Source organism: Chenopodium quinoa, unplaced genomic scaffold, assembly GCF_001683475.1.
Source record: "Chenopodium quinoa cultivar QQ74 unplaced genomic scaffold, ASM168347v1, whole genome shotgun sequence".
In the NCBI taxonomy this organism is placed as follows: Eukaryota; Viridiplantae; Streptophyta; class Magnoliopsida; order Caryophyllales; family Amaranthaceae; genus Chenopodium; species Chenopodium quinoa.
The window spans coordinates 1596862-1609715 of record NW_018744821.1 but is presented as its reverse complement, the minus strand read 5'-3'; the positions used below and the strand labels follow the sequence as shown (position 1 = coordinate 1609715).

The following is a 12854-nucleotide window of genomic DNA, read 5'->3' as shown; positions in this document are numbered from 1 at the left end:
TTTTCGGGTTTTTTGGACACGAGATATTATGTTATAGCCTAGCCCGACCCAAAATTTTTATCACCTTTAATGATAATATAATGTAATGAACATTATTTTTATTCAACCACCATAATCTAAAGACAAATTTCAAATAACATTTCAAATTAAACAATTAACATATGTTACAAATAAAAGTACATTATTTTGACATCAAAGAACATGAAGATAAAGAACATTATTTAACTGCACATTTTGTTCTTTACAATTTTATAACATGTTTTTTGCACTTTAACGGAATGTTTTTTACATATCTATACAATGTTCATTACAATTCTATAATATGTTCTTTTCACTTAAACTAAATGTTCTTTATATTTTTATGCAATGTTTTTTCCGCTTTTTTTTGAAAGAGATGCACCATGTGGATCGTGCATCCGCCTGCACAAACCATGCATTGTTGTATTACTCTTAAATAAAATCGAAAACAACAAAAAATTACACAATTTATCAGTAACAAGATTTACAGTGAAATGCATCAAAAAGTAACAATGCTTACCATCAGAACCGTAGGAGATCCTTTAAACCCCTTGGTAGAATCCCCATTTCCATATTTCACCATCCACTCTAGGATAAACTTTGACCAGCTGTACTTCTTAGCATCACGCAGAAACTTCCTTCTCACCAACCAACAGAGGTCCGGGCTAATGTTGTTGCTAGTCGTCGTGCATAAAATATTACCAAAAACATAGAGAACAAAGTGCTTCAAAAATTCAGATTTTTCCTTGGCTTCATCCAAACACATGTTATGCACAACTCTGTAGCCGATTCCACCAGCATTTCTGTTTTCGGTCTTCATATCCTGGATACTAGATTTCCCCCTTTTTACTGGAGGAATGTCTCGGGTCACTTCACCGTATGGAAGTCCCGTGATCCACCCGACCATCTCATCATCTATCTGTACTTCGTAATCATCTCGAATACGTAGTACTTTCCTACTAGCATCCCATCGGCTATATAAATATGCCAAGAAATTCCTATCGAAATGTTTGATTTTTATGTCAAGAAAAGACTTGAAAACTGTTTTCCTCACGTACTTCCTTCTTTGAGAGCTTATTTTCTTCAAAACCTTCACAACATCTTTAGGGTAGGTCCTAACAATAGGGTACTACACCAAAGAAACAAACGAATTAAACAAACTGAAAAACAAACTTGTACATGTAATTTACCAACTAATTTGTATTATTTTTTTAAATCTTACGTGCTTGGGTCCTTCTTTACGCGGTCTTCCTCGCTTTCTCGAAGGTGCAACACCCTCGGATACAACTCCTTTCTCTGCTACTGTAGCTTCAACATTCTTCTGCGAACTCATCAACATGAACATCGTTTCTAAAATAATAAACAAGTGCTAAATAGAAATAAACTTTGGTTGATTTTGTGTATTAAAATTTGTTGGAGTTTTGCTAATCCTTCTAATGCAAATCGGAGTGTTGTTAAGTGAGTGTGGTCACCTTGATGTCGATGTGTGCAAGGAGCTAGTGAGAAAGGGATGTAGCACACAAGACTAGTGAGCCACGCAAGGACGAGCTAGCAAGGGAGCTAGAGCTCGGTGCTAATAAATGGCTTGTGGCAAGTCCGAGCTAGAGCTCTCATGCGAAAGAGCTATAGCTCGCTGCCCAGATAGCCTATGGCAGGGCCGAGCGAGCTCTCATGCGAGAGAGCTATAGCTCGGTTGTGGGTTTGGGCTTTGCGTGGAAGGCTTGCCTTGTTTTGTTTCTTTTTCTTTCTTCTCCTATAAATACTACTCCTTAACTCTTATTTGATACACGTTAATTTCATTATTGAAATAACCTAAACACAAAAACACAAAACCTACCCTTTGAGATCTGAACAGTTCTTGAGTAACTCCATGCTTCGGATTCGGGTACACGAATTACGAAGGAGAGTTGCGTTAAACTTGGGGGGCGTGCGTCATCAAGAAACCTGTACCGGTGGTGGCGTATTTTGCTTCTAAGGCTGTGGATTATATTCCACGGCGCGACTGTGAGTTTGAGATCTTCGATCAAGTATTTTTCCCTTTCATATTTTCTGTTTTGTCATTGGAATCAATAGGTATTTTACCAACAATTTAGAAGCGAAATAGTATTAATTTATTATACTGTTGATTCCTGGATTATTCAATTATATAAATCGTTTGATCGGGATGGAAATTAAAATTTGGTTCGGGATCCTCGTATGAAATTCATCCGTATTTCTCGAAGTTTAAGAACCCTAAATTTTGGGGAAATTTAATTTATCCGTCAGTGTGAAATATCTGTGTATATTGTTGGATGGATGAACTCGGTAAAGTGTGTTTGATCTTTGCTTAACTACAACCTTCTTTATTTAATTTATGGCTTCTAGTGGACATTATGTCAGCAAGGTTAAGGAAAGTTAATTCCTAATTTTTCCGTTTGTCAAATATGGTTTCAAATTGTATCATAGTATCTAAAGAATTAAGAGAAAAGAAAACCTGAAATTTCCATTGAAGATTGTCGGTGGAATTTTTAGTAAATTATATCATTAAGCAAGGATTTGCGTTGATGATGAATATATAATTAGAATATTATTGCTGCGCCTACCTTGTCCTTTAATTTGGAAGTTTGGGTTGAGCGTAATTATGAATTGCTGACATTGGTTTTGGGCTCCAAGGTTGATGCCATGATGATGCAGTTAAGGTGGACATTTAAATTGTCTCTATTACTCCGGTATGTAATATTAAGACACTGCAATTAAATTGATCTTGGTGTTTAACTGGATGTAATACGGGAACTATAAATCGAAGACTCAGAAGAGTGCCGACTGGATATCTGCATTCAGGATTGTATTTCCATGGAAAAGATGGTTCTTGTTCTGGTGATGTGATATACAACTGTTAGCCCGATAGTAGCAGTCTCCTCGATTCACTCGGTTGATCAAGTGAATATGATCAGAGTGGAGAACTATAACAGCTACAATAAGCTAAATCAGATAAGTCCTCAAATAATTATTTTCTAACTTTACATAATATGGTGTCTATTATTATGTGGCCCCTGATATGCTTAATTTTATGATTATGAGCTATTGCAATGCAATGTGGGGATGAGGTGATTTGAGTTAGATCTTGAGACTAACTAGTAAGTTAATTAGTTGTTTGTACTCTTGTTGATGAGTGGTATAGAGGAGGAAGGTCCTCGTAAGAGACGTTTATCTGTGGTTATTTTCTTGTTGGTTTGCAAAGTAATTTATTTCTGCTAATTTATGTTTTGTCCAATGGTAATTTATTTATGTTCATGGACTTTAATGTGTTTTGTCTTAGTAGATTAGGGATGACATGTGTTCTATCTTACGATAGTGTTTTTATTGTTATTTTTCCTACTCATGGACAATGTTTTGTTGAGCACGGAGTTGTGATAAGCTTGTAAGTGTCTTTTTAGATTAAAAAGGGATTTAGAATTATTGTTTCTTTTAATTCTTGTGATCTTAATCAGCTTTGTTCACGAACTTGAAATGTATTTAATTTGCTAGAGGTGTAGCAATTATTTTTCTTGTTGATGGTCTAGATGAGAACGGGTTGATTTCCGTGCTTATTAGCAGAATAAAAAAGGCTTGACTTAACAAAGCTAGAATGGCCGTGCAAGTTTGAAGTGTAAGTGCCCCACATGAGGTAAGGATGAGAATTAACATCCCATATGTCTTTAAAGTCTATTAATATTTTGTGAATGTTAGTATTGTGGGGGTTGCAGATATGTTTCAGTTGTTTATTTGTTTAGTAAGTATTTCACCCAAGAATTTGGTTGATACTACCCGAGTCATGATTATTTTCATGTGGTATATGTGATGTGGGGGTTTCCAATAAAGAAGAATTGACTTCTATATATGTTTCACATAAAGCATGAAGGCTTGTGGGACTGTGGGTGATATGTATGCTGAATATCTGCTACGTTTATCATGTACGAGCTTGATATGTTAAATCCTTGAAATGTCTCAAGTATATGTTTTCCTATGACATGACATGTTAGTTTTGGTCGTTCATAGGATTTGTTCTTGATTCCTAAGCTTTATTCTGCTAGTAAAGTTGATGAGTTCATCATCTAAGGTGTATTGGATTAAAGCTTGAACTAGTTGTGTATCATCTTGATTTTACTTTCTTGATCGAAAGTTGTATGTAGATGGTTTGTTGTGTGGTATGTATTCAAGTAGTGGTGGATGAAAAAATCCTGAACCATATGGATAAACCTTGATTAACTAGTTGTGGAAAGAAGCATGTTAATGCGAGTGTGCACTCCTTTGAGTCTGATATGTTTGAGAAGAGTATATCTTGCCTTGTTATTAAAAATCCATCTGTTGTAAGTAACTTTCAAGGTGAGTTGAAAGGAGGTTGATTGGAAATGAGCTGAAGGTAAGATACTATGTTGTTAGGATTTATTCTGTAAGTTTTGTGCTGACCAACTCTTATGACTCACCTGGTTTGTTCTAAGCTTTCCTGGTTTGCAGTAAGGTTGCTTAAGCTTCCTAGCGTGATTGATTGTAAATCAAGGGTGTGTATTTAAAACGCATGCACAGGTGACAACTTAGAAGATGAGGTATTTTTGCTCATAATGTTATATCTTTTGTGATATGTATGGTGAGTGGGGGTTAGATTTGAGTAATCTAACTTGTTATGTTAAGTTTTTCTTGGCATGTGAGTTGAACTTCTTGATGCATGTGTGATGTTACTATGGTTCACATTGATAGAGTTCATTTGCTAGAATGATCATAAGTTGTTAACTTCAAATGCATGTTGTTAATTGAGATAATGATGTATATGTGACTCTAAACCAAGAAACAAGTACAAGATAATGTGATAAGCAGAATGGTTCTAGGCAGTATGCCAATGAACTAATAAAGGTACGCATCAATCTCATTATTGTGATGTAGAGAAAGTGGTTTGGTAAATTATATTTATCATGTCTAAGCCAGAGTTATTTTAATGATTTGGCCTTGATGTTTGATTCAAATGTGCTAATGTTTTGCAATCTAAATGATGAACAAACTATTCTTGACGTGTAGTGGTTTTGTTGTGAACTATATTGTTCATTCTGTTTGTCAAGAGAGAATTACTCAATTATTGTTTGAGTTTCAGTTAGTACAGGGATGAAGGTTAAAGTGAGAAAATTTCTCAAGTTCTAAGAGACAGTGATTGAATGAACAACGATGATTAGTTGAACCTCTTCAGTGTATGGTTTTTACATGATGAAGGGTGATGCTCTGTTTCGAGTGCGCTGTAAAACAAATTGTTGTACACTATCCATTATGAAGAAAAGGTTCATTAGATTGGATGACGTGGTCAAGAAGATGATTGTTGCAAAAATTAATCTCTGGAAGTTTGTCCATTGTGGGGGTAAGTTGATCCTCATGTTCTCTACATTATTTTTCACAAGTGTCTATGTATGCTGTCAGGAACTGTATACAGATGTAGTGACAAAGTTAGACAAATCTTGTGGAGGTGATACTCATGTCAGAGTACGTGAAAGAAAAGAAGAATCAAGTAGGTCCTTATACAAGGATGAAGCACAGATAAGTGCTTGATTGTCTAAGAGAATATATTTAAGATCCTATGAGGTATTTTAAATTATTCCAGAGACGAAGATTTAAAAGATGAGTCTACGTTTGGAAGTTATCTGGCTTGATAACCCTCTAATTTATATGGTTATGAGATACTTTGGTAGACTTGTTGCTTGATGTTTACAGGTTGAGCTTTAAGTGCTCTTAATATGTCCATAACCCAGGTTGGGTGGTCAATTGAGACAGCTTACATGGACACACCAAAGTGTTTTAATTTATTGAACTTTTGTTCCGAATGGGTCTAGAGCCTTGTTTTGGTTGACTCATTGTTGGATTTACACCATTTATGTTTATTGAATCTATAACTTTTTTCAATGGTTTGTTGATCAGGTGGATTTAGTAAGGTTGAGTGTGGCTCTTAATGTCATTTGTCCAGTTATTCTTTGAGCAGGGATTGATAATGGTTCTTAAGTGGATACAAGACCATTAGCCCAGTGGCTCTTAGAGTAGGATTGAAAATGACACCGAAGGTGGAAGGTTGAGCATTGCTTGCTCTTAATACTACTAGCCCAGTTGCTTGAGAGGTGGGAACGATAGTGATTCTTAAATAAATTAGAACCACTAGCCCTGATAATTCTCGAATAGGGAACGATAATGGTACCGAATGACTGAGGTTGGGAGTATCCCTTAATGCATCTAGCCTAACAGCTCATTGAGCAGTGGATTGATAGATGCACCGTCGAGTTGATAGGGTTGAACTTTTCGTTCTTAATGTTCTTATTCCATTGCACAGAAAATCTTGGGTTTGCAAGGTGCTTGAATGTGTTTTAAGCCTGCAAGGAAAGACCCTAGATGTGCAGGGAATGTGTATTTTATACACAGACGGAACACCTACGTGAGTACGAGGGGTGGCCTCCTTTAAGGGAAAATTGTGGTGTAATTTTCCTGAAGTACTCATGAGAGCCCAAGGTGTTGGCCAAGAGTGGCGGAGTTTCTCAAGTTCAAAAGGTGAAGTATGTGATACATGTTCCTTCTTCGCTTCTAGGAGTTCAAACCTTTGGATACTCACCAGAAGAGTGTTGAATTCCTGTGTCACTAAGGCATTAGTTCAAACCTTATAGATATTAGTGCTTAAGTACTTAACCTTTCATTTTACTAGTCAGATTTCATGATCTCATGTCCGTTTTGCATTAGTGGGGGATTGTTGGAGTTTTGCTAATCCTTCTAATGCAAATCGGAGTGTTGTTAAGTGAGTGTGGTCACCTTGATGTCGATGTGTGCAAGGAGCTAGTGAGAAAGGGATGTAGCACACAAGACTAGTGAGCCACGCAAGGACGAGCTAGCAAGGGAGCTAGAGCTCGGTGCTAATAAATGGCTTGTGGCAAGTCCGAGCTAGAGCTCTCATGCGAAAGAGCTATAGCTCGCTGCCCAGATAGCCTATGGCAGGGCCGAGCGAGAGCTCTCATGCGAGAGAGCTATAGCTCGGTTGTGGGTTTGGGCTTTGCGTGGAAGGCTTGCCTTGTTTTGTTTCTTTTTCTTTCTTCTCCTATAAATACTACTCCTTAACTCTTATTTGATACACGTTAATTTCATTATTGAAATAACCTAAACACAAAAACACAAAACCTACCCTTTGAGATCTGAACAGTTCTTGAGTAACTCCATGCTTCGGATTCGGGTACACGAATTACGAAGGAGAGTTGCGTTAAACTTGGGGGGCGTGCGTCATCAAGAAACCTGTACCGGTGGTGGCGTATTTTGCTTCTAAGGCAGTGGATTATGTTCCACGGCGCGACTGTGAGTTTGAGATCTTCGATCAAGTATTTTTCCCTTTCATATTCTCTGTTTTGTCATTGGAATCAACAGGTATTTTACCAACAAAATTCTCACTTGTTTAGATGCCCCTTTTCTTGGGGTTCTTTTCTTCTTTGTTATTGCACTTTGACTTGAACCACCGGCTTCAAAAAGCTAAATACATACAAGTATACAACAAATAAAAAAAAACACATATTGGTCCTTATTCTTTTTTAAAATGATACGATTTGCATATACAATGATACTAGTTTTTATTTTTTTAATAATGGTGTGTTTTATACATTAATAATTTTACCACAAGTAACAATACGTGAAAATCAATAAGTTAAGATTAATCTGAATTTTATAAGTTTAACATTAGGTGAAAATTTTACAAGTAACATGCTATTTATAATTAAATTAGTATCCAATGATATTTTTTTGGTAACTGCATTTACCTTTTTGGTAAATTCCACACGAGCAGGCTGATCACCATCATTGTGCATGTCATCGTGCGGCCTGCCAACTTTATCCATAACATCCTACAAAATATCATAAAGTATAAGTGAATATTGGCACAATAGTAGGTCATTTAACCTATAATTTAATAAGTAAATTTATTAATATGGGAAAAATTTTCATTTGAACACCAACACTCATCGTACAAGCATAATTTTTTCAAATTAATTGTGGATATTTTCACATGTAAATTAAATTAAAACAGATATAACCTTTTTGGGTAACTCCGCCATTGCAGCATGTGAAGGCTCTGGCCCCTTCGTGGGCAAGTCTTCATGACCACTGCCTCCCTTAAACCCACAATCATCCTACAAAATCATATCAACTGTTAATGAAAAAAGCGAATCAATGATTCTCAAATTTGAATCAAGATAATTCTAATAGGTGTTAATCAATGACACTATAGGTGTTAATTAGATAAATACATATCAATATTGTAGCGACTTTTACCTCACTAGTAACATCCACCACTCAAAGAGGGCGCACATGAACATCAGCGTGACCCTGACCATCAAGAACATTCCCTTCGGTATGAACATCATCCTACAACATGTTTATAGTTATTACGACCACTTTCAATTGATTAATTTAATTGTTGCGAAATTATTCGGCACAAACATCGATTGTCATTACCATAGAATTTACTTTTAAATAGAAACATTTGACATATATATGGTATTTCTTTTTAGCTTTTTGGTAGTACAAGTAACCACAAACAAAATACACTATTTTAATGAATAAATTCGTGGATGGTAATTGATATTTTGCACTAGGGCCATAGTTAAGTTTGACCCTGCATGTTCATATAATTTTCCATGCACGCGTACTTGTTTCCATTTATGATAAACACTATCAACAACAATTCTTGGTTTACTATCCAATTCAACGGCAACAAATTACTTTTAACATACAATCCCCACAACATACTTAATTTATGAACGAATTCAAACAGTAATTATAAATTTGAATGATTCTAAGATAATAAGCACAAATTTGATAACCAATTTCTTAATCCATCATTATTGTAAATCATACCTTACAATACTCTCGATTGGGTTCCGCTTGTGTTGAAATCTGAACTATACTACACTGGTCGGAACATTGCGTAGCTTCGGTTGAGTTATTGGTGGCTAGGAATTGTTTGTCTTGGGGATCGTTGGTGACTAGCAAATCTTCCAAAGAACCATCTTGGAATTTAAGCAATTTCTCCCAAATATTATCCTCTTGATCATCCAATGCTTTTGAACTACAATCCGCCATCACAATGTAATGTTAACCGTTTTTTTAATTAATTTTTTTCGGATTTTTTATACTTTAAAAATTCCATTATATTATCAAAAAATTTGAACAATTTTAAATTTCAATAAAACAATACCATACGAAAAATAATCTACTTTAATCTACACATAATCTCTTACATGATTATAGACATTGAAGATAAAACAACGGAACAAGATAAAAATTCCAAAAAAAAAATCGACTAGGTGGAACCAATGTTAACATGCAACAAGTTAATAAATTACCTAACTTAAACCTTCAAAAATATTAACAACTAGCAGAAAGGGTAAGTAAGGGTCGAACCCACGAGGAGATTAATTACCTTTATAAACCCAAAATCAACTCGAAACATGAACTATATACATAAAAGAGTATTATTCACACTATGTACATGAGATTGGGGGGGTTTAATCAAACGAGTAATTAAACCAAACAAAATAAAAAAATAATATACTAATCTGTTGTTTAAAATAGACGACAAGCAAACCACCAATATGATAACAAATCGATCATTGATTAATACGATATAACTTAAATTCCCAACTTCCTTCATATAGTCTCCTTCAATATTCAATTTAATATCTAGGTAGTCAAATTACCGCCGCAGTTGATTTGACATGTATAGCTCACTAGAAATCGATCAGAATCTTACTAATACACTTTCTACCCCAATAAACTTAATTTATTAGATCAACCCACAAACTCAACAAAACTACGGTTGAGCCGCTCAAACTAGTAATATCGAGTCATTCACTCTAACTTATCAAATAATGCCGCATCATGTAATAATTTAGCATAGTCTAATTACCTCATACTAGCAATTGAATACTATTACAAGTAAATTAAACGTTCATATAAAACAAAGAAGAATATGTGAATCAATTAAATACCAAATTGAATATTGAAACGATTATACTCAGCGTTTAAACGACGAAACATAAATCAGGAAATTAAAGATCAAATTACATCCAATTCACCAAGTAGAAGCAAACAAATTAATCACAAAATTAAAAGGTGAGGAGTAAATTAAGGAGAACTTATGAACTGAGCCAAGAAATCAAACAGCCGCTGCTCGAATCCACCGTCAAATTCGTCCCTTCACCTTCCAATACCACCCAATCGATCAACCTTGGACCAATTCGTGCTCTACCCAGCCTCACGAACCTTCCGTATTTTTGTGGTAATACTTGTGTATTTTCTAGAAGGGATAATTGGGGATTTAATAACCGAAAACAACCTAGGTTTTCTGGGATTGAAGAGATAAATTTGTGAACAAAGATAGAGATTCATCTTCTCTTATCTCGCCTTGAATTTCGGATATTATCAGTTTTGATGAAGAATGATAATGGGTGGTTTAGGAAAAATGGAGTCTTTTTCTTGCTTCCTTTGTATTTGATGGCACGTGGTACTTGGAGTAGTACATATGGTAACATGTAGGGATGTCAATGGGGCGGGGCGGGGCGGGGCGGATGTTGGCCTTCCCATCCCCATCCCCACCAAATATTTTCATCCCTATCCCCATCCTCATCCTCGCAGCGGGTCCAATTTTCATCCCATCCCCGCCCCACCGGGTACAACTCCAAAACCATCCCCGCCCCACCCTCCACTTGGATATCCATCCCCACCTAATCCCCACCAAAGACCCGCCTAATCCCCACCCAAGGTCTACCTAATATCCGTATCTCAAATACACAATCTTACATAATTAATACGAATTATAAAATAAAACATTCTATACACATTTTTGTGTTATAATATAAGTGTCGTACAAAGTATTATAATTAATATTGTATTTCATGTAATTATTTTATAAATAGAATAAAAGTATGTAACTTTGCTTTAAAAGATATATAGATGTGAGTATGAGGTGGGGATGGGGCGGGTACGAAGTGGGGCGGGTGTGGCGGGGCGGGGATGGGGCGGGTACAACTTAAAATCCACCCCCGCCCCATCACCCATGGCGGGTATGGTTTTTATCCCCATCCCCGCCCCACCACCCGCCAAACCGAGACCCATCCTCTTGGAGATAAACACCAATTACAAGGTATGAGACGACCCAAAAAGCATTTGAGCATGATCAACTTTGTAAGCCTACTTGGGTGTTGAGCATTTATTTGTAAGAGCAGAATTTCTTTCCATGTATAATTACAACTTCGGAAAGTAGGATTTAATAAATAGGTTCTTACAGGGAACCTTTTAGATGGATAAGATCCATATTCTGGATCCATTTGGTTCTTTTGATTCTTGCTCGAGCCGGATGATGAAAAATTCTCATGTCCGGTTCTTTCGGGGGATGAATCGAATCTCTAAGAAAAGAATTCACCTATCCTAATAACAAAAAAACCTGACTTGAATGATCCTGTATTAAGGGCTAAATTAGCGAAAGGCATGGGGCATAATTATTACGGGGAGCCCGCATGGCCTAATGATCTTTTATATATTTTTCCTGTAGTAATTTTAGGTACTATTGCGTGTAACGTAGGCTTGGCAGTTTTAGAACCATCAATGATTGGTGAGCCGACGGGGATGGGGCGGGTCTCCTACTTGACCCGCCCCACTGACATTCCTAGTAACATGGGCTTCATTCTTCCAAGTCCAATTAATACTCCACTTATTATCCTACCAAAAACACACAACATAATTTTAAGTACCAATTATTCATAAAAAAGGTATAAAATAAAATACTAACATAAAATAAGAACTATAAATATTAAATTGAATAAATCATAAAATTAATAATAGAAAACGATTATAAGACTAATATTATGGACTAAAAATATGGTATATTATGCACTTATCACAAGTATAGCATTATTGAAAGAAATTGTTGAGATTAAGTAAATTACCCCGTCGATGAAGACTCCATTTGATGTATTGATGAAGCTTCCAACTAAAATCAACTCTGAATTTTGGAAAAGGGGTAAATTAAAATTCTAATGAAGTTGTAGATGATTGTAGCCTTTTAGGATTGTTTCCTTCACGAAAGTATGACTAGAATTTTCCTTCTGAATTTTGTATTTAAAAAAAAAAAAAAAAACTTTTGATGAGATAAGAAGTTAATAGGCGCTTTGGTAAAAGGGAAATGAAAAATATGAGTAGTACTTGATATTATAACTGACACCAAATTAGTAAAATATTAAATAAAATAATTTAAAATGGCACTAACCCTATAGGAAACTGGTAAGTTACACCATATATCCGTGTGCTGATGTCATTAATGTTACTATACTATCCCTAGATTAAAATTCTTTGTTACTATCTAACCATCAATCAAATAAACCTTTTATTTTCCCTTCTTGTACAAGCCAACTTCAACAAATAAGAGCCGTCCATTTTCATGAAAACCTCTATGCATATCCTACAAAATCTACAACGTATTAATTACAGCTTTAGTTGCTATTCGAATTTTTTTGTTTCTATTTTTATAAGTAATTTCTATATTAACAAAATGTAGCATCTTTTTCCTTATTTTGGTGATAATATTGTATTTTTATTTCCTCAATAGACGCAAATTATTAATAATTTTGTATCTGTTATGAAATATTTGTGGATATCCATTATCCTCCTTTGTATCATTCCGGAACAATCTAGATCTAGGGTTTATATTTTTATCCAATCAAACCCTAATATATTGTATGTATGTATATATACACCTTATCATATGGAATAATATACATAGATTTATTCTCTTTCAATCTGATCTTTCCCCTTATTTCACA

General features: G+C 35.3%; 1 protein-coding gene across 1 annotated transcript; it reads right to left on the bottom strand.

Moving 5' to 3' along the window:
- Positions 1–264: 264 nt before the first annotated feature.
- Positions 265–10506, bottom strand: LOC110704155. The gene is made up of 7 exons (XM_021881936.1): positions 8893–10506; positions 8308–8400; positions 8070–8165; positions 7797–7880; positions 1241–1339; positions 539–1147; positions 265–420 (listed from the first exon to the last, which is right to left on the bottom strand). The coding sequence occupies exons 3-7, from the start codon at positions 8088–8090 to the stop codon at positions 352–354; spliced, it is 882 nt and encodes a 293-aa protein (XP_021737628.1). The 5' UTR covers positions 8091–8165; positions 8308–8400; positions 8893–10506; the 3' UTR covers positions 265–351.
- Between the last annotated feature and the right edge of the window lie 2348 nt (positions 10507–12854).

Coding starts and splice junctions, on each gene's coding strand:
- LOC110704155 (XM_021881936.1), bottom strand. CDS start 8,090: ATGGCGGAGTTACCCAAAAAG. Junction 7,881..8,069: donor TGGCGGAGTTACCCAAAAAG/GTTATATCTGTT, acceptor GATATTTTGTAG/GATGTTATGGATAAAGTTGG. Junction 1,340..7,796: donor GTGTGGAATTTACCAAAAAG/GTAAATGCAGTT, acceptor ATGAGTTCGCAG/AAGAATGTTGAAGCTACAGT.